This window comes from Rhinatrema bivittatum, chromosome 8 (genome assembly GCF_901001135.1).
Source record: "Rhinatrema bivittatum chromosome 8, aRhiBiv1.1, whole genome shotgun sequence".
Classification (NCBI taxonomy): Eukaryota; Metazoa; Chordata; class Amphibia; order Gymnophiona; family Rhinatrematidae; genus Rhinatrema; species Rhinatrema bivittatum.
In genome coordinates, this window is record NC_042622.1 from 154557505 (window position 1) to 154578182 (window position 20678).

The 20678-nt window shown below is 45.8% G+C and overlaps 1 protein-coding gene across 2 annotated transcripts; it reads left to right on the forward strand.

Annotated features, from left to right (window-relative positions):
* The first annotated feature begins 592 nt into the window (after window positions 1–592).
* Window positions 593–20454, forward strand: LOC115097227 (actin-related protein 2-like). 2 transcript variants are annotated; one of them, XM_029612850.1, is made up of 9 exons: window positions 593–718; window positions 6493–6603; window positions 8711–8926; window positions 9880–9952; window positions 15306–15442; window positions 15784–15933; window positions 16884–17029; window positions 17652–17784; window positions 19203–20454. In XM_029612850.1, exons 1-9 carry the CDS (start codon window positions 671–673, stop codon window positions 19371–19373), a joined length of 1185 nt encoding a protein of 394 aa, XP_029468710.1. In that variant the 5' UTR covers window positions 593–670; the 3' UTR covers window positions 19374–20454. The 2 variants fall into 2 exon arrangements, with proteins under 2 accessions (XP_029468710.1, XP_029468711.1); XM_029612851.1 differs by lacking the exon at window positions 593–718 and adding an exon at window positions 5128–5421.
* The last annotated feature ends 224 nt before the right edge of the window (window positions 20455–20678 follow it).

Below are 20678 nucleotides of genomic sequence, written 5' to 3' on the forward strand. Positions count from 1 at the left end.
ATGATGTGAGAGCAAAGGAGGAATTACTGTTTTTAAACTGAGGATTCTCAGCCTTATGTGCTCCCCTGCATGCTATGTAATATGAGAAAAAAGGAGACAGGATTATTTTGTGGACGGGTTGAGGATTACAGCAATAGTGTATGCTCCTTATCACTGCTATGTAATATGAGAGAGGAAGAGGGGTTATTGTAGAATGCTATATCTGCTAATATAAAGGATTATTTTACCAGTCTTGTCATCCTACCACACTGAAAAATCCCCTTGCTCCAAAATCAACAATCAGAATCACAGGGCAAAAAAAGAATTTCTTGCTCTTCCCTAATCTCTCCACGTGAATATATTCCACCTTTGAAAACTTTGCCCTCCCGTCCGTCCTGTGAATCTTCCCCGGTGCTGCATTAACCGCACAGTCTCCTCCTCGGGTGGTACTTTTATAAAGCCAGGGGGCGGTTTCTGGTTACCTCCCGCCCCAGTTTCTCCCAGGCCGGGGGCAGGCTTCTCTCCTTTTTCGAGCTTGCAGCCCCGAATCGTTTCCGCCTCGCAGGAGCTGAGGTTTTTTTTTTTTTTTGCCTTGGTGTAAGAAGGGGGCAGGCTCAGAGGCAGGACGGGGACGATTAAGGGGTGGGAAGGGAGGGGGAAGTAAAGGGCCAGAAGAGAAAAAGACCCGAAAATGGACAGCCAGGGCAGGACAGTGGTCGTGTGCGACAATGGCACCGGGGTAGGTGGACAGGGGGAGGCACCTTTTCTGCCTTCTCACCGCTCAGAGGGGGAGAGATCCGCTCCCCCCATCTGTTCAGTACGGAATAGGAAGGGGGCGATGCCGCCCAAACATATGGGCGAACGGCAGGTTGCCCAACGGTGCTGGTGGGCAAATTTGTAAAAGGATGGAGGGGCTCGGATTGTGCAACTGCTCTGGTAGACGGCGAGGCAGTGGCCCTGCTGTGCCTCCTCTTTGTCGTTGGTTCACAGCATCCGATGATTTTAGTAAGCGGCGCGATGCCTTCCTGGTGTGGCTTTGAAAAAAAAAATTTTTTTTTTTTTTTTGGTGTCTGAACCGGCGCTTTCTTTCCTTCCTCTCCCAAGACGCCCCGTCTTTGTTCTTCACATGCGCTTCATTTTATTCAGCCTGACAGAAAACTGATCCGATCTCTGGGGGTCTAGCTGAGTGAGACCTTCCAGCTCCTGTGAAGGAAACCCCGCTCCCAGCTTAAAATCAGGAAGTAAAGAGCGCTGCATTGGGCGTGGGAAGCTCTGAAGAGCTTGCAGTGAAATCGGCTTCCCGTTTGCTGTAGTGTGTAGCATACTCTCGCGCTCTTCTAGGTATATGCATGCATGTGTAGAAGAGCAGTATTTTATTTGCTGGCTGGCAAGGAAACAGCAGTTGTTGGGGGGTTTTTGTTGTTTTGGGTTTTTTTGCAGCCAACAGGCGAGCCTATCAGAATACCTGTAGGAAATCTTGATTTCCAAGGAGTGGTCCAAAACAGCCCTAACTTGATTATTTTTTCTCTGAATACCTATTAAAAATACAAATAAAAATGGAGTAATATGTACAATTGGGGGGGGGGTGTTATCAGGTCACAGTCAGATTAGGGAAGGGTTTTTTTTGTTGTTTTAGTTTTTTTTGTGGGGGAGGGGAGTTGTGCAGAATTCAATTTTTAAGCATTCTTTACACATAAGAACACGGGCAAGTGGTATTCATCTATTTGTGGCCTATCAGTGGAGAAACCACCAAACGGATTTTGATAAACTTTTATAGTTGCCAGTTCTGTACATATAGGAGTTGAGAATCATACTTTTCAGCTATTTCTGTGGAAAAAAATTAGCATTAGTAAAGAATGCTATGGCCAAGTCTGTGTCCAGCTAATAGAAGTACACCTTGCCTACTCTAGCTGCCAGATGTTTTTGGGCAAATTGAGTGGGTGGACAGTGTTTGGTCAATTTTCTGTTGGCCAAAGTAGAAATGCACTTTGTTAACTTTATCCTTCCTCCTCATCCCCTCCAACAAAATTATGAAATTCTGTATATTTATTTTAGTGGATGCAAAAATGAGGAAATAAATTTATTCTATGAACTAATTCAGTTCAACTGCCCACACATTCCTTTTTTGCCTTTCCGGTGCAATTTCTGGTAAGAAAAAGTACCTACTAGCATCGCTGTTTCTGTCTGACCCTAGTCATGATTCTGAGCTGCTCTTCACAAAGGGATATGGATGAAATTTAGAGCCAGTGAAATCAAATGTCAGGCTTGATGCATGGGTGGAGGTGTTTCCAGGCGACATTGAAAAGGGAGGAAGCTTTTCCTTTGACTGTATGCTCCCTGGGGCAGGGACACTATAACCATGGGATTTATCCACACTCCCACCTGGTGGTCCTGGTGCTTCCTATCTTGCCCATACTGCAGGTGCTCACTTGGCTAATGTTCCTGGGAGGGGGGTGGGCTCCAAATTAGCACTTGCTCCCAAGGACTAGAAATGTACAAAATAGGTGTTCCCCCCTGGTTAGCTGCAGCTAATTTTTTTCTGCTAATATAATTTAATCAAAATTTTTACTAAAGGCCAAGATGGCCAATCAGAAGACTGTGAACTAGGGCAAGCAGGGTTCAAATCCCACGTCTTGCAATGCTGCTCCTCACTTCTCCTTCCATTGCCTCAGTTACAAACTTAGGGGCGTATTTACTAACTGTTTTCTCCCATTGTGTGCCTATGGGAGAAAACCTTAATAAATAAGGCCCTTAGATTGCAAGCCCTCTGGGGCAGGTAAACAATTTTCCTTGAGCACAGATTTGAAAAGGCAAGTTACTAAATAGAAAAAGTCCTAATCCAGGGCTGGATTGAGGTGCATTGTTAGTAAAAGGCATAGATGGTGTTTGCATGAATGGTTTTGTTTTTTTTTATTTTAGCAGACTCTGGTCATATCAGAATGCCAGTGTTGCAGGCTTTGAGGCAACATTGCAAGACCACAAAAACAGTCCTTTGCTGAGTGGTGGCAGAAAACCTTCAATGTACTGGGGAGAAGTCATGCCTGGAATTTAGGTCTCCCCACCACTTGCAGCAAGTAACTAAAGTAGGAAAGTAAAAAAAAAATAATGTTCCTTTGAATGTAATGTAATTTATTATTCAGCAAACCACAATTTGAATTTACATCAAAGTGCTTTTAAAACCATGAAAAACGCAACCTATATGTCAGTCTTATCAGTGAAGGGAGGTGATAACGGAAGTTCTTCTTTATATATTACATCCTCTGATTCCAGCCAAAGGAAAGGGCAGGTCATCTTTATACTTTACACTAGTGGTGTTCAACGGACATTCCTCAAGGTTCCCCTGAAAGGTCTGGTTCAGATTCCCCTCTATGGGGCTGATGCAATATGGACACGCTAAAAACGGGCGCTCACCTCTCCTGGGCATGCGATGCAATAGGGAAATGAGCTGCCGCCGGGATGTGCTAGGGATAATTGTGCAGCCCTAGCACCGCTTCAGCAATGGGCGCCCAGGAGGTGTGGCTATAAGTTCGGGTTCGGAAATGGGATGCTCAATACGAGCGTCCGTTTTCTCCCGCTACCAACACAATATACACGGCCTGGACCGTGTATATTGTGCGCCCTGAAAATTGTTTTTCCCTAGTCGAGCCTTTTTTTTTTGCTCTTCCTGCACCTTTTTGTGGTTCCTCCTACTTAGTATCGTGATGATACTTTGTAGGAGGAACCACAGAAAGCATGTTTTTTGGGTTTTTTTGTTGCGCTCTTAAGTGTGGAATGACATAACGCCAGCTCTGGGGCTGGTGTTAAATTTTCCACGTTAAACAGGGCAAGTTGGGTGCGTGGTCATTTTTTTGCGTCCCGGAGTAATGGCTAATAGCTTCATCTACACGAATTTACAGATGAGCGCTATTAGTTTCGCACTCGATTGGATGCGCATTTTGGACGCGTTAATCCAGTTATGCTTCGGGCATTAGGTTAGTGCATCCAAAACGCGGGTCCAATAGAGAGTTAACTGGTGCGCTGGCCTGAGCGCCTGATATTGCATTGGCCCCTATGACTATTCGTGACCTTTATTGGCTCTAATTTACGTGTTTTCAGAAGTTTGTGAACCAGATTGGTAAGCTGCTCTCCAGAGCTGGAGTTTTGAGTAAACCCTTAAGTCTCGCTGAAGTTAAGTAGACATGCCATTAAAAATCTCCTGTTGGATTTCTCTGGGGGACAGGATGCTATGCACATCTTTCTAACATAACAGAGAAGAATTGCCCTGCGCCTGCATCGCTGGTATGCAGATTTAGTTTTACCTCCTCCCTGAATTCTCTGACTCCGCCCATCTTTCTTTGTATGGAACTTGAGATCACCCTGGAAGAGAAACATTGGTGGAAATGAATGGCACATTAACCCTCTTCCTTCTGCCGCCCACCTACCCTGGAGGAGACACATTGTGACAATGCAATCTAACCCCCTCCCCCCTTACTCACTGACTGCTATCGGTCAAGCAGGAAGAGAAGGACGGTGGCCTTGCAGTGCCTCCAGCATGTCCTGCTGGGGCCTAAATGTTGTGCTTTGAACTACTTGGTTCATAGCGCCAAGATCAGGCCATGGCAGGGGAGAAGGGAGACACTGCAAGGCTGATGTTCTCCTCCTCCTGTTTGGCCAATAGGAGCCAGTGAGTGAGGGGATCCAGGTTGGCGTGGAGGCATTGGTGAAAGAGTGAACGGGAGATTATGGGGTGGCGGAAGAGAATGAACGGCAGGGGTGGCAGTGAGTGAACTAGGGGAAGTCGGGGAGTAAAGGGTTTGTGAGTATAGGGTGAGTGATGGGTACATTTGGGGGGAGAGGGAACCAGGGTGAGTGAGGGGATCCTCCTGTTTAGCCAGGTGAGCAAGGTGTGGATGAGTTACCACACATTTCAATTACACAGGAGTCGGGGGTACAGGGAGAGAGTGAACCGGTGATCATAGGGTTGGGGAAAGAACAAATTACCTGGGGATGGGGGGACAGTGAATGAACCAGGGGGAGTAAGCAAATGAACCGGGGAATGGGGAGGAAAGGGAACAAAGTGAGTGAGGGGTTCGTGGGGAACTGGGGTGAGTGAGAGGTTTGTAGGGGTGGGAGGAAGGAAGGAACCAGGATCAGTGAGAGGATTGGGTGGAGGGAGGAAGTGAAAGAAGGAGAGTAAGATGATCAAAGGGTCTTTTGGAAGGGAGGGTAAGGGAAAGAGGTGATATGGTTATGATTTTACTGCCACACATCCCAATTACACACTTCCTACACTTCACAATATTTCTCCCTCCTTGGAAGGGCTTTTACTACTAGTTTTTGTTCTGTTTGGAGAGCACGCTGGGCCATGGCTGACATTTGTCTGCTGATGCTTGAGGAGTTCTTAACCATTAATTTCCATGCGTGTGGAAGCTGCTCCAGATCTGGATTCCTCCTTCCAGCCAGGTCAGTGTTGCTGTCTGTAAAAAAAACAAACAAACAAAAAAACAAACAAACCCATAAACAGAAACCAAAAAAAGCATTCCATAGAAATAATTTCCTGTTTGTGAGAAACATGGTGAGCGACAGGCCTATGTCTCATGGGCTCAGGCTCGGGAGGCAGCAGGACTCAGTGTCTGAGTGCACCAAGGAGTAAATCCCAGCAGAGTAAGGCCAACTGGTGAAGGTAAAATGTGTGACAACAAAAATGGAGGTTCCCTACCGCAAACTGTAAACCATAACAAAAGGGAGCAGAGTTAAAAATGGCAAATGAATAATAATTAACAATAAAAAGATAAATGGTATATTATATAAGATCATAGACAGAGGAGATCAGGGTTAGTAAACCCAAGCGTTTATTGATGAATTGGATTCAAAGGCGAAAATATATAAACTTCACAATAAAAGCAAACATATAAATATTAAATAATGAAGGTACCTTTATCGTTTTATTATTTATTCATTAATTCTTTATTATTCGCCATTTTTACCATTGTAACCTTTTGTACTGAAGGTAAAATGTGTCAGTTAAAAAAAAAAAAGTTATTTCTTGTGTTGTCAACCCTGGCTCTGGCTGCGCTGCCCATCAGACTCCAGGAGAATCCTGGATCAGATGAGAACGTTACTCACTGGAAGTCTTAAACCCCCTCATGGCCCTAGTACTTTTAGTTACTGGTGTCCCTGGCACGCGTAGAGGAAGATACGGGACCCAGGGTAAATGCCTGTGTGAATTTAGGGGCTGGGGAGTATTTGCAGGAGAGACAGCCTAAAAACCCACTTTTTTAAAGACTTTTTAAATCTTACTCCTGATTCTCATACCCTTGTTATTTTAACTATTTTCCATAATAAATGAAACTCCCAAAGGCTCTTATTTGTTTTGTATTTTTAGCTTGACTAGATCATAGGCTCTAAGGAGAAGGGACTGTCTCTTCTGTGCATTTGCACAGTGCTGCGTACATTTAGTACCACTATAGAAATACATTGTGGAGGGTAGAATCAATTGATTTTCTTTTATTTTTGTCTTTTTTTCCCTCACAGTTCGTGAAATGTGGCTATGCTGGCTCCAATTTCCCAGAGCACATCTTTCCTGCCCTGGTGGGTCGCCCAATCATTCGCTCCACAGCCAAAGTGGGCAACATTGAGATCAAGGTATGCTTTCTTTATCACGACTGGTCTCCTACTGGGAGGGAAGGATTAGGATTCCTGTGACCGACCTCTGACTAGATAGGGCAAATCGAGCTTGCGTTTGCATGCCTGGATACCTCAGAGGGATAAAGGCCTACAAGGCTCAATGTTTTCTGTCACTGATGATGTCCTCAGCCAAAAGCCTCCCGATGGCCTCGGTTACAGAACAAACACAGCCTGAGCTTTGGTTTCCAGTTCACTCTGCAGTAGGCTGGGTGTTCAGACATACCTGACTGGAGATTCCGGCGTGCTCTGAGAGTCTGAGCTGAGGGAGAAGCCTCTGTGTTGTAACTTGGGACCTCTGAGAGGACTCTTGCGGCTCAGGGCAGGAAGTGAAACATTCAAGATGGTCTTATGCAGGCTTTATATGGAGAAATGTAAGCGTGTTGCTTGCATCTGCGAAAGAGGAAGTATCTCAGCTCTTGGCATTGTTTCCTAATTCCAAGTCTCATCATTATCTCTGTGTCGGTGCCTTCAGTGTTTCATGTGTTTTCAGCCCCCTGCATGCTTTGCAAAATGCACTGGGGTCTCTGCCTGGTATTTTCAGCCCCTGCCAGGTCTGCATTTTGCCAGTCTCTGGGCCTGATTCATCAAGGTCTTTCACCATAGACACAGAATGTGAGAAAAGCTTTAGTGAATTAAGCCGTCTGCTTGGTATTTTTAGCCCTTGTGCTCTCTGCATTTTGCCAGACTCTCTGTTTTTTATTGCTCTCTCTCCTGACGCTATAGAAGTTGCTGATGTGGGAGGCCCTTTTTTCTTATGGCATCTTGGGCATCTCCATGGCAACAAGAAGGGACTGTCACAGTCTGGGAGCTGCACTTTGTCCACACAAAGTAACAGGTGGGATGAGTGTCTGTCCCAATGTGCCAGGTTATTTTGTCAGAGCTGATTCAGAGGTCTTTAAATATCTGATATCAAACTGAGCCTTTTTTCCCAAATGGAAAACAACCAGAGCTACAACTGAGACCTTTTATTTTCTTTTTCAACAGTAATTTAGTCTTTGGTGACAGGCTCAGCCCCAGCATTCAGCCTACAGTGTCTTGAGTTCAGTCCAGCAAGTCACTGGTGCTGCTATGCTTCAGCACCATCGGGCTCAGCCCAACAAGCGACCTATGTTTGTGGCCTTCAGTGCTGAGGGCTCAGTCAGTTATCAGTGTTCTCAGGGCCAGTAGTTTTGGGCATTGGTATCAGAGAGACTCAGCCCAGCAAGTTATTGACCCTCACAGCCTGCTGCAGTTCAGGCTCTGCTCAGCCCAGCAGGTGACTGATGCCTGCAGGACCTCAGAATCAGCCCAGTGGGTTACTGATGATTGCAGCCTGCAGGATGTTAGGCTCAGCTCAGAAATGTTTCTGAAACACCTCAAAGCATGTCTATTTAGTTCCATCTTTCTGGGATATGCCACAATTTCCAGCAACTTGCCTTCATGCTAATCAGCTGAAAAGTCTCTACCCAGAATCTACTGAAATTACATAAAATGCCCCCTTCCCCCCACCCATCTAATCGCTTTGAACATTGAAACTACCTAGAAGCCTCCTTCACCCATCTAACCCTCAGTATAACCCCTCTACATTTTTATTTGTATTACCATTATTGTATTGATCCATGCTGCTATTTATATTGACTTTATTGTAGTTTTATGTTACCACTATTACTATATTGATCAATACTGTATGTATATGGAACTTACTGTTCACCAACCCGAGCAATAATTTGATGTGGCAGTATATATAAAAGAATCAATACATTAAAAATAAGTGGTATAATGTTTTCTCATTGGATGATTTACCCCTTACAGTGTGAGATCTGAGGCTGTGATTGGATGCTGTGTATCTCTTGTGCCATGAGATCTGATGCTATGATTGGATGCTGTGTGTTTGTGTTTCACCTGAAGTTCTCATTTTCTGCTGAGGATTTTGCTTTGTGAGACCTGAGGATCTGATTGGCTAATGGTGCCTGGCATTGTATAACCTGTCATTTTTTTCTGCTCTGAGATCTAAAGTTCTGATTGGCTGCTGCTGGTTTTATATGGTAAGACCTGAGGACCTCATGAGCTGCTGTGCATTTTGTAGGATCTGATGGTTGGGGATGAAGCCAGTGAGCTGCGTTCCATGCTGGAGGTAAACTACCCCATGGAGAATGGGATTGTGCGTAACTGGGATGATATGAAATATCTGTGGGACTACACCTTTGGTCCAGAGAAGCTCAACATAGACCCTCGCAACTGCAAGATCCTGTTGACTGAGCCACCTATGAACCCCACCAAGAACAGGGAGAAGATCATAGAGGTGAGGGACCCAGGGGACATTGAATGATGGAAGTGAAGAACCCAATGGGGGAGGGGGGCAGAGGACTATAGAGGTGAAGGCACAGTGACACAGGGAAGAGGGGACCGTGCAGGTGAAGGCAACCAGAAACATGGGGAAGGAGGACTGTGGAGATGAGGAAGTTGGATGAAGGAAGTGGAAACTTTGTCTCTTTATATGTATTTATAAAATGTGTATTCTGATGATCCACAAATCTCACTCCCCCCACCTCTCACTCTTGCTCATATTTTATTTTTTAAAGGTCTGACTTCAGCCCAACTTTCCAGGATGTGGTTATTTAGGTTTCTGCTGCTAAAGCAACACAGATAACCCTGCTTTTCTCCCTTGTGTTATATATGTATTTATATATATTTTCCATCATTTTTCTACTATACTATTTAAGAAGCATTTGAAATGCAGATGGTGCTTAAATTTGGTCTAAAAATTGTGAATGCTGTTTTCTGCATTCTCTGGTAACCTAGGAAAACTGTAGGCCAAAGCTTGACCAACTGTATAGGAGAAACTACTAATTTAATAGAAAAACAAAAGATTTTTTTTGGGGGGGTTGTGAAGAGGAGGTGTTGGTTTTCATATGAATGCATAGATTTATGTGGAGAACTACCTGATGGAAAGAGCACATATAAATGGATCCAGGACCAATTTGTTGCAAAATGGCAGAAAGTGTGTTGTAGTCAGTCATCGGATTTGAGGGAGAAAATGGTCATCCATACAGGCATTTAGAAAATGAATTTGGGTGTGCTTTTGCTCTTAGGAAAAGCTGATAAGTACAGGGAAAGGTAAAGACTAAATTATGTACAAACCAAGGCTGTCAGGGCTGGAACACAGTGGATGCTGTCGTTGGCTTTTGCCGACCACACCAAGTTGGATGGCAGTCATTCACTGGCTCTTTCCTTTATCTCTCCTGTCTCCTGCAGATGATGTTTGAGACCTATCAGTTCAATGGGGTGTACATCGCTATCCAAGCGGTGCTGACGTTGTATGCGCAGGGTAAGAACGCCTTCCCTTCGGCCAAGTTGAAAGAAAGGCCATTGCATGCCAGAAATGCAAATTGTGATGGCAGATGAAAGTTGCAAGACCGTTCCCTCCCTGCTGCAAACTGCAGATCTTGCTCAGACACTGGCCTGGCTACTTGCGTCTCCACTGCTGAGGATCTTCTGTGCCCATAGCAGGCTTTACCACTCTTTCAATCCCACCATGGAAGGATCCTCTTTGTCCACACCAAGTTTTATCCCTTGCTTTCACACCATCGAAGATCCATGCCTGTCCCAGGCTTTTTTACATTGATAAGCATGCTGAATTAGCCATTACATGTGGGTGACGTCATCCGGCTGCACCAAACGGACTCTTCTCTCCAAGTTGGTAGAGCTTTGAGCTCTACTGAGCTTGTATGGGAGCATCCTCAGTTATTTTTTGTCCGAGCACAGAACTGATACATACTCTGTTTCTCATAATTTTTTCTCAAAATTCTTTCAGTTTTGCTATTTACCCCACAAAATATTTTCTCTATTGCTTTTCTTCCTTGGCAGCCCCACAACAGCACTCTTTTAGTGGCACCAAAAAAACCCCAAAAAGGATATAAACAAACAAACAAAGACCTACCTTCCATGTCTGGCCAGAAGAAAAAGTCAATAATGGTGAGCAGGTCTAAAGTTGTATCTGTGGCAAGATTATGTTCCTCACTCATGGCCATTAGCTGTGTTATCATTGCCTCAGACTGAAACACGACCAAAAGTACTGCTATGCCTGTAAAGGATGTCCCTGCGCTGACAGCACTCTAGAGTGCTTCACATCGAGGAACTCTGTAAATCTGTCTGGAGTTGCAGTAGGTTCTCATCCCATAGTGCAGTGTCGTCTGCTTCCCCAGGAAAAGAGTTGAGCAGGAGTGCATCAAAAACTCCCCTGTCCGCTCAGGCCGAAACAGCGGGATTGAATTCGACTAGCCACCCTGCATTGAAGACAAAGCGACATCAATTGCTAGAGCCATTGCAGCCTGCATGGAAGAAGCACAAAAACTCTTAAGTGTGGTGCATTGGCACCGGCACCATCAATGTGGACACACCAGTCAATTAACCAAATCACTGATTTGGTGAAGAGTCTCTCTACCTCTCTGACCAAGGAGACAGAAGGAACATTCTAGCCTCTCCTTTCCACCATCACCACGGCGATACCACAGACCTGATTTTGCATATAAGGGTCAATTCACCATCAGAACTCATAATCAGGAGTTCTTCATTGTCTGTTGCAGCAGAGTCTAGCAGCAGAGTCTAGTAGGTCAGAGGTGTAAGACCAGGTCGCTGCTCCTCGAAGTTAACTGGAACCACGAGTCCTGGATAAGTGAGCCAGTGCCCTTAGGTTCAGATGAAGATTCTGCCAGCATATCCTCCGGACCATACTCGCCCTCAGAGGATCTAGCTTATTCTAAATTTGTGGAAAAGTTGGGTACAGCACTGGGTATTCATATGTGCAAAGACAAAGACCCCTGTTCTGACCTACTTGGCCTTTTTGAGATACCGGATACTCCAGCTGAACTGGCTGTCCTTCCAGTTCACAACATAAGAAACTCCCATTTTGGGCACTCCTATGACTAGAAAGATGGCCATTAAATACAGAGTTCAGCACTCACCAGACTTTGATGTTATCCAATTACAAAATGCCTTGAGGTAGTAGTGGCTCATCTGTGTCACTAGGGCATACAAGTTTTCTCGTATCTGGATAATTGGCTCACACACAGCAAAATCATGGGAAGAAGTGCTCTGCTTCCTGTGCACAAAGATATATCTTCTGCACAGCTAGGTTTTCTGGTGAAGTTCAAGAAGTCGAGCCTAGAGCCTATTCAGAGACTCAAGTGCATCGGGGCTTGGATAGACTCACTGCAGGAGAGAGCATTACTGCCTCCCAACTGGGCATACACCATTACATTGTTCAAGCTACTGTCCTTACCATGCTGGATGGTCAGAAGGCTCCTTGTTGTCCTTGGTCATATGGCAGTGGCCAACCATCTGGTTCCGCTGACCTGTCTTCATATCTGCTACCTCCAATGGGTTCTCTGTATTCAGTGAGATCAACTAACTCAATCACTTTAATCTCAGATGAAAATAATAGCAACAGTGAAATCAGAGTTAGAGTGGTGGATTCGCCCCTGAGTTCTTCAGAAAGGATCCCCTCTTTGCTCGCTCTTCTTTCAAGTAGTACTGGTGATGGATACCTCCACCGAAGGCTGGGAAAGCACATGCTTGAACCATTTGAACCCAGGGCATCTGATCTCTTCAAGAGAGCCATTGTCAGATCAACCTACTGTAGCTGAGAGCAGTCAGGCATGCTCTAGCAGTGTTCGCACATCTCCTTCAGGGAACGAGCATGCTGATTCAAAAAGACAACCAAGTTGCCATGTTTTACATCAACACACAAGGAGGAGGAGGAGCAGGAACATGGCCAGTGCCAGGATGCCCTACAAATCTGGAATTGGGAGGAAAGAAATAAAGCTGTTCTATAGGCTACATATCTGCTGGGCATCTCCAACACTCTGGCAGATTGACTGAGCAGTATATTTCAATCACTCGAGTGGTCTCTACAGCAATCAGTAGCAGACAAACTATTCGGCTTATGGGGGCCACTGTTGGTGGACTCATTCGCATAACAACAGAACACAAAATTAAATCAGTTTTGCTGAGTTCTGCCAAGCGATCACAGACTAGCTCAGGACACTTTCCTCCACAACTGGGGACAAAGCCTCATGAGTGCTTTTCCACCTTTACAGCTTATTGCCAGAACAGTTCAAAAGGTTCTTCAGGACCATGCTTGGTTGATCCTTTTAGCTTCTCCATGGCCCAGGCAGATCTGGTATTCATATTTCATACAACTTTCCAGCAGTTCTCCCATATATCTGGGAACAGATCCTGCATTGTTAATTCAGGAACATGAGATATTGTATCATTGCAGCCTTTCAGCCCTGAACCTCACAGCATGGATGTTGAGTGCTCAGTGACTGCGGATCTCGACTTACCTACAGAGATTGTAGATATACTAGTCTCACCTAGGAAGCCTTCAACAAGAAGAAATTATGCTTTTAAATGGAATAGGTACTCCAAATGGTGCCAACAAAATGCTTTGGATTCATTTTCTTGCGAATCTAAGCATCTGCTGAAATTCTGACTCCAACTTCCTCACTCAGGTCTCGCCACCTCTTCAGTACAAGTGCACCTCAGCACTATAGCTGCTTACCATTTATAACTGGATGACAAACAGATATCTACTCATTGGCTGATATCTGTTTTCATGAAACGCCTATGGCAGGTCAAACTGGTACAAAAACCATCGGTTTGTGGGACGTGAGTGTGATCCTTTTTCAACTAATGAAGGCTCTCTTTGAGCCAGTGGAGTCAGCATCTCTAAAGTAGTTGATATGGAAAGTGGTGTTCCTTGTCTCAGTGACTTCAGCTAGAAGAGTCAGCGAACTTCAAGCTCTTGTCCACTATCCTCCGTAGATGCAATTCTTCCACAACAGGGTGGTTCTCCTTACTCATCCAAAATTTCTGCCAAAGTTAGTCTCTGTTTTCCATATTAATCAATTCATCATATTGCCTACCATCTTTCCTAGAGTGAAAAAGCCCTACATACTCTGGACTGCAAAAGGGCCTTGGTGTATTACAAGAAACAAACTTAGCCACATTGTAAAACCTCTCAGCTGTTCGCCTCATACAACCCCAACAGGCTAGAAGTAGCAGTTGCCAAGCATAGGTTGTCTAACTGGCTGGCTGAGTGCATTCACCACTGCTTCACCTTAGCAAGACTGGAAGTCACAGACTCTGTGAAAACTAATCAGATGAGAGCCATGGCTACTTCCATTGCCCACCTTCGAGAAATATCCATTGAGGATATCTGCAAAGCTGAAACTTGGTCTTTAGTTCATGCCTTTACGTCCCACTACCATCTTGATAACCTCTCAAGGACAGACAGTAGATTTGGGCAAGCAGTTTTGCAAAATTTGTTCTCCACAGTGGGGGCTGGGCTGCTTGTTAAGTAAATGTTCCGCTGCACCCCTCAGCTTGGGACTCCCCACATGTTATGTCTAATTGAACCTGCTTATCGATGTAAAAAAACAAGTTTGCTTACTATAAATAGTGTTTTCGGTAGACAGCAGGATGAATTAGCCATGCAATGCCTGCCTGCCTTCCTAAAGAGTCAACTACATAGCTAGATTTAACCCTGATATTGACTGAGGAGACAGCTCCTGCATATGCTCAGTAGAACTCAAAGCTCTACGAACTTAGAGACGAGTCAGTGTGGTGCCGCTGGATGATGACTCCTACATATAATGGCTAATTCATCCTGTTAGCAATGTAAAACACTGTTTACAGGAAGTAAACTTGCTTTATTCCCCATTCCCCCTACTGTGGAGGATCCTCTGTACCCATCCCAGGCTTTATGCCTCACTCTCCCACTGCTGAGGAACCTCGGAGCTTATGCCAGGCTTTACCCCTCCATCCCCCATCATGCCTGTCTCAGTCTTTACTCCTTGCTGAGGTATCTTCTGTGCTTATTCCAGGATTTCTTTAATTCTCTTACTGTTTTCGCCCCCGCCATCACCCTTTCTCCTCATTCACTCTCCCCCTGCCTTGTCCCATGACCCCTTGTTCAAGCTTTTCCTTTTCATTGAAAATAGTTTGCATCTTTTGCGTTATTTATGCCTTTTATTTATTAGTTGGATTCATTACCCACCTTTTATAAATAAGAAATTCACATAAGGCGGGATACAAATAGTGAAATGGCGACATGTAATCTGGGTTATGTGCACCTTGACATTGCAAAAGTGCATAACATTTTTACTAAATTTTAAGAGGTCGATATTTAAAAACCATTTTGACAGATAACTGAAAGGTTATCTGTCTAAATGGCTAAACTGGCATATTTAAAGACTTATCCAGCTAAATTCTAGCCAGATAATGAGTTTTTCGGCTAGAATTTAGCTGGATAAATCAGGAGTGTTTCGAGGGCGGGAGGGAGGCATTTCAGGGGGCAGCAGAGTTAACCGCATAAATTAACCGACTAACTCCAAATATCAGCGGCTGAATATTGCCTCCTAAGTTATTAATGTCTATTTTAGATAAATGCATATTAACACTATGCAATTGAATTTGTAATCGAATGCCTGTCACTCAAGACATTTAGCTAGTCCTTCTGCCTTGATGGTGACTGCGTTCACATTTCCAAAGCCCTTCAACGTGTGTCGCTCTGCGGTTTGGACGAAACATTGAACGTTATCCTTTGGCCATGTTAACTCATTGACTTGGCACTTGCTTGGTATTGTGACCACATTTCTGCATCTCCTTCCCCTCTGCAGGCCTGCTGACGGGGGTTGTGGTGGACTCCGGGGATGGGGTGACCCATATCTGTCCAGTGTATGAGGGATTCTCCCTGCCCCACCTCACCCGGAGATTGGACATTGCTGGCCGGGACATAACACGGTACCTCATCAAGGTATGAGAGGCTATAAGAGGTGATGGGGAGGGTAGGGGCTGTTGGTCTGTGGGCAGACATCAGGGGAATATCACAGAGGGTAAATGCTTTCATGCTTCCAATAGCGTATTTAATGAATCAGCTGCTTTCTGGTAAGCTGACCTACCTCTTTGTAGACCCTCTTATAAGCAAAGAAGATTGGCTTCTGAGTAATGTAATTGGCCGACAGTAATGATGCAATACTACCCTATTGGGTAAGACAGAGGTAGCGTCTGAGGATTTGGCCTATGAACTGATTTTTCTTAATCTCCCGCTCTCTTTGTCTATGTGTGTGTTTCCCTCTCCTCCTGGCTGCTCCCCAGCTCCTCTTACTACGGGGCTATGCCTTTAACCACTCTGCGGACTTTGAGACAGTGAGGATGATGAAGGAGAAGTTGTGCTATGTGGGTTACAACATTGAACAAGAGCAGAGGCTTGCCCAGGAGACCACAGTACTGGTGGAGTCCTACACGGTCAGTGAGATCCCTTCCCCACCCCAACCATCCACATCTCTTCCCTCTCTGTCTGCCTGGGCTGGTGGAGTCCTATATCATCAACGAGCACCCCCCTCCTCACTACCATCCGCGTTGCTTCTTTTTCCTCTGCTGTGCTGGTGGAGTCTTATACAGTTAGTGAGATTTCTCCCCGCTCCACTCCTCAGCCATCCATATCTCTTTCCTCATCCCCCCCCCCCCCCCCCCCAGCTGTGCTGGTGGAGTCCTACGTGGTCAGTGAACCCCCTGCTTCACTTCCATCAGCATCTCTTTCCTTTCCTCTGATTGATCTGGTGGTCTTACATGGTCAGTGAGATCCACCACCCCCTCCAACAATATCTGTTCCTAACCTCCTGTATCTCCTCACTACTCCCACCCAGGGCTGGTTTTAGGGGGGGTACGAGGAGAGTAATTGCCCATAGCTCCAGCACCACAAGGGGCCTCTTTGGCAAAGCTGAGTGATGTCACTGAGGCAGTGCTGGGAGCCTGGTACTGACTGGGCCCACTGTATCCAACACCAGCCATACTCCCACCCTGTACTTCATCCCTTTCACTGCAGGAAGTGACTGTGTCTTGCAAAGGAAGTTGCACTCTTTCCACAGAAGATATACCTTTCTTATTGGAAGTAACCTCTCTTTTATTATTTTGTGCAGTGATTCTATCCTGAACAGACATACATCTTTGATATATTTTTTTCTTGCTCAGGCCCAAATCTTATGTTGTCAATGGTATCCCTGTTACTTACACACCCCCATACCTCTCCTCCGCCCTGCATATCGTCTCTCTCTCCATTCCCCCATATTTCATCTCTCTTTTTTGTGATTGTCCTCAGAGTGCCCCCACATGGTGAACAAGATCCTGCTTCTCCCCTTCTGCTTTTCACTTCATCCAGTTTGAGAGGTGCTGAGCCACCTGCCTTTTCTCCACAGCTCCCAGATGGCCGGGTGATTAAAGTGGGGGGTGAGCGCTTCGAGGCCCCTGAGGCGCTGTTTCAGCCACACCTTATCAACGTGGAGGGAGTAGGGGTGGCAGAGCTGCTCTTTAACACCATCCAGGCTGCTGACATTGACACCAGGTGAGATGGGCAAGGGGGAGAAATGAGGGAGCCCTGCCCCCGCTGGAAAAATGCAGGATGATGTAGCCCCTCCCCAGAAAATAATACACCTACCCATAGGAAATAACTCTTTCCCACAGAGGCATTTAGAAAACGAATTTGGGTGTGCTTTTGCTCTTATAAGCTGATAAGCACAGGGAAGGGTAACGACTGAATTAGGTTCAAAACAAGGCTGTCAGGGCTGGAGCACGGTGGATGCTGTCGTTGGCTTTTGCCCACCACACACTATGCTGGATGGCAGCCACTCACTGGCTCTTCCCTTTATCTCTCATGCCTCCCTCAGGTGATGTTTGAGACCTGTCAGGGGCCTCGTTCACGGAAAAAGAAGTATTTACCTCTCCCAGTGCAAATGACTACACTTAATAACAGGAAATTCACCCCACACACTCCCACCCCTTACAAAAAATGGGGAGTTCACCTGTGAAAAAGAAATAATGCCCCACAAAAAGTGACCTCATCTACCTAAAGGAAATACCCCTCCCTCAGGAACGGCTGCCCTTCCCAGAGGAGGTGCCCTCTTCTCCCCAGTATTATGAGCCTTCTTTCTGCATAGAGATTAATCCTTGCTTTTTGCCCTACTTAGGCCTGAGTTCTACAAGCACATCGTCTTGTCCGGAGGCTCCACCATGTATCCAGGGCTGCCTTCCCGCCTGGAGCGTGAGATTAAGCAGCTGTACTTGGAGCGTGTGCTGAAGGGAGATGTGGAGAAACTTTCTGTGAGTCTTTATACTGTCTGCTTTGTGCACCGCTAAAAAAAACAAAACCCATGGATATCCAGAACCACCGTACCAACAAATGGTGATGGACCCCAAAAAGGTAGGTGAAGAAAACTATGTTGGTATCATAAATGCCTGCAAACTGACACTCAAAAAAGGGCTTTGAGCCTCAAAACAAGTGAAAAGCGAGGACCCGATCTAATCAACTAGCAGCTTAAGTCTGAAAATTTTTTAGAATTTTAATTGTGCAATTAAAAAACAGAACTATCTTAAATCCTGACCATTTGTCAACTTTGTTGTAAATTAAATTCTTAGTTTATTGCCAGTGCATCAGTTCTTGTGGAGTCTTCGGTACGGAAGGAAAACGGATTGCAAACAGATCCAATATCTTAGAGAACAGTCTGTTTCCAGGACTCCACAAAGCACTGTCTAATCTCCTCACCCAAATGTGCATGGCGCAGTGGGCACACTGGCGATAAGCTAAGTATTTAATTCACTGAAGCTGATAAATGCTCTGGGGTAGATTTTCAAAGGGGTACGCGCGTAAGATACATGTGTACCCCCCGAAAACCTACCCCAAACCCCCCCTGCGCGCGCCGAGCCTATTTTGCATAGGCTCGGCGGCACGCACAAGCCCCGGGACGTGCGTAAGTCCCGGGGCTTGCAAAAAGGGGTGGTCGGGGGCGTGGCCGGGGGCGCGGAGGCGTGTCCGGGGCGTGGCCTGCTGCGCCGGCGTGCTTAAGTTACTACTGCCCGGAGGCAGTAGTAACTTTTCCGATAAAGGTAGGGGGGGTTCTAGATAGGGCTGGGGGGTGGGTTAGGTAAGGGAAGGGAATGTGCGGGGGGGTAGAAAGTTCCCTTCGAGGCTGCTCCGATTTCAGAGCGGCCTTGGAGGGAACGGGCAGCACGCGCAGAGCTCAGCGCCCCCTTGCGTGCGCCGACCCCGGATTTTATAAGATACGCATGGCTACGCGCGTATCTTATAAAATCCAGTGTACTTTTGTTCGCGACGGTGGCACGAACAAAAGTACGCACGCGCGTATGTTTTTAAAATCTACCTCTCTGGGTTTATCTGGTCAGGATTTAAGACTGTTCTGGTTTTAATTGTACAATTAAAATTAAAAAAAAAATTTTCACTTACGCTGGTAGATGATTAGATTGGGTCCTGTATTTTCAATTGCTTTAAAGCTCGCAGCCATGTTAAGTGTCAATTTGCAGGCATTTATGATACCAGCATAGATGTTCACCTACCTTTCTGGGTTCATCGACTTTGTGCGCCGCAACAAAGTCGCGTTTCACCATTGACCTTGTGCACTGCGAAGGAGTTTCACTCTTTCCTCCCTGTGTTATATAGTACCGCTCTCTCTGTCGTCCTCGTTTTTTGATGTGGCGCTTTGCACTCTTCCTTCCCCTTTCAGAAATTCAAAATTCGCATTGAGGACCCCCCACGCCGGAAGCACATGGTATTCCTGGGGGGCGCAGTCCTGGCGGACATCATGAAGGACAAGGAGAGTTTCTGGATGACCCGGCAAGAATACCAGGAAAAGGGGGTGCGAATCCTGGAGAAGCTGGGGGTAACTGTGCGATAGGAGATGAGGATTCGGGTCTTACCTCCTGCCTCCATCCTCTCAAAAACCTGCAAATGACCAACCAAACCAGTCTCTCTTCTGCGAGAAACAGTGCACCTCCTACAACAGGACTTTCTCAAAATCAGAGAGATATTTGTAGACATATGTGGGAACTTTGATTTCTTATCATCTTCAGAGCAAGACCAGAGGCACACAGACTTACTCTCATACACACACACACACACACACACACACACACACACACACACACATACACTGACGCTCACACACACACACTGACGCTCACATGCTCATTCTCACTTTCACGCCTCTCATTCTCCCACATACAGTGTCGTGAATGAGCTCATTCACTTCTGTGCTGCCCACACATACATGCCCACTCACTCTCACCCCCTTGCTCACTTCTCTCTCCTGCCCATCCACACATACTCGTACCCATTCTCTCTTTCCCTCCCCCAACCCACCAGCAGCAGCCTCCTCCTTTATGCTGATGCAGCCGACTGCTTACCTCCTGCACCTCCTGGGAGAACCGATGCTGCACCTTTCACCCTAGAGGTCCAGTGCACCTCCTTCAGTTGCTTCTTTGGCTGCACAGGCTGCACACTTTTCTTTCTTCCGGCATGACATGCTCCTCCTTCTTCATACCTATGCGGGCCTGCTTCTACCACAGCATCCAGAGTTTTCTGGTGTTGGCCTAGAGACCCAGCAATTCCTTTAGAACATTCAGAGTCTCTGGACCAAATGCAGAATTCCCAGGTATGGCTGTAGAGAGAGATAGAACCAAGCTCCTAGCATCAGCTCATTCTGGGCTATGATTGGTGGAACTCATTGTGAAAGGTACCAGAGAGCCACAAATGCTGATCTGGTTCTGGAAAATTGAAATGTTTTGAGTTTTTAAATTTAAAAGAGATGGATACAAATGAATAAGGTGTGTTGGAAAGGGGGAAGGAGTTAAATCAGGGCATAAACGAGAGAATGAAACTGGGAACATTTTATGTAGAGCTTGTTTTGCCAGTGGAAAGCAGCAGATTTAGGGTTTTTTTTAAAAATAAACTTTGTAGTTAGAAATTAAGCAGCCTTACATTCTTCCTGTCATTTCTGTTTTGTTCCTAAAGGAGCATGTCTTAAAGATATTTCCCACTGTATCACTGGTGAATCGGGGTGTTACTGTGCTATTAACAGATCTCCCCATTGGCAGCCCCTGGGAAACGTTCAGAATATGAATGCAGCACAGACAGCTGAAGAGATATCTCAGGAAGAGACAGCAGCACCCTGTGACACTGACAATAGGAGACAACTCAGGGA

Bases quoted from the DNA above. Each gene is read 5' to 3' on its own strand.
- LOC115097227 (XM_029612850.1), top strand. From the start codon at position 671: ATGGACAGCCAGGGCAGGACAGTGGTCGTGTGCGACAATGGCACCGGG. The intron at 15,934-16,883 runs GTCAGTGAGATC...TTTTCTCCACAG, and splicing joins TACTGGTGGAGTCCTACACG to CTCCCAGATGGCCGGGTGAT. The intron at 17,785-19,202 runs GTGAGTCTTTAT...TTCCCCTTTCAG, and splicing joins GAGATGTGGAGAAACTTTCT to AAATTCAAAATTCGCATTGA.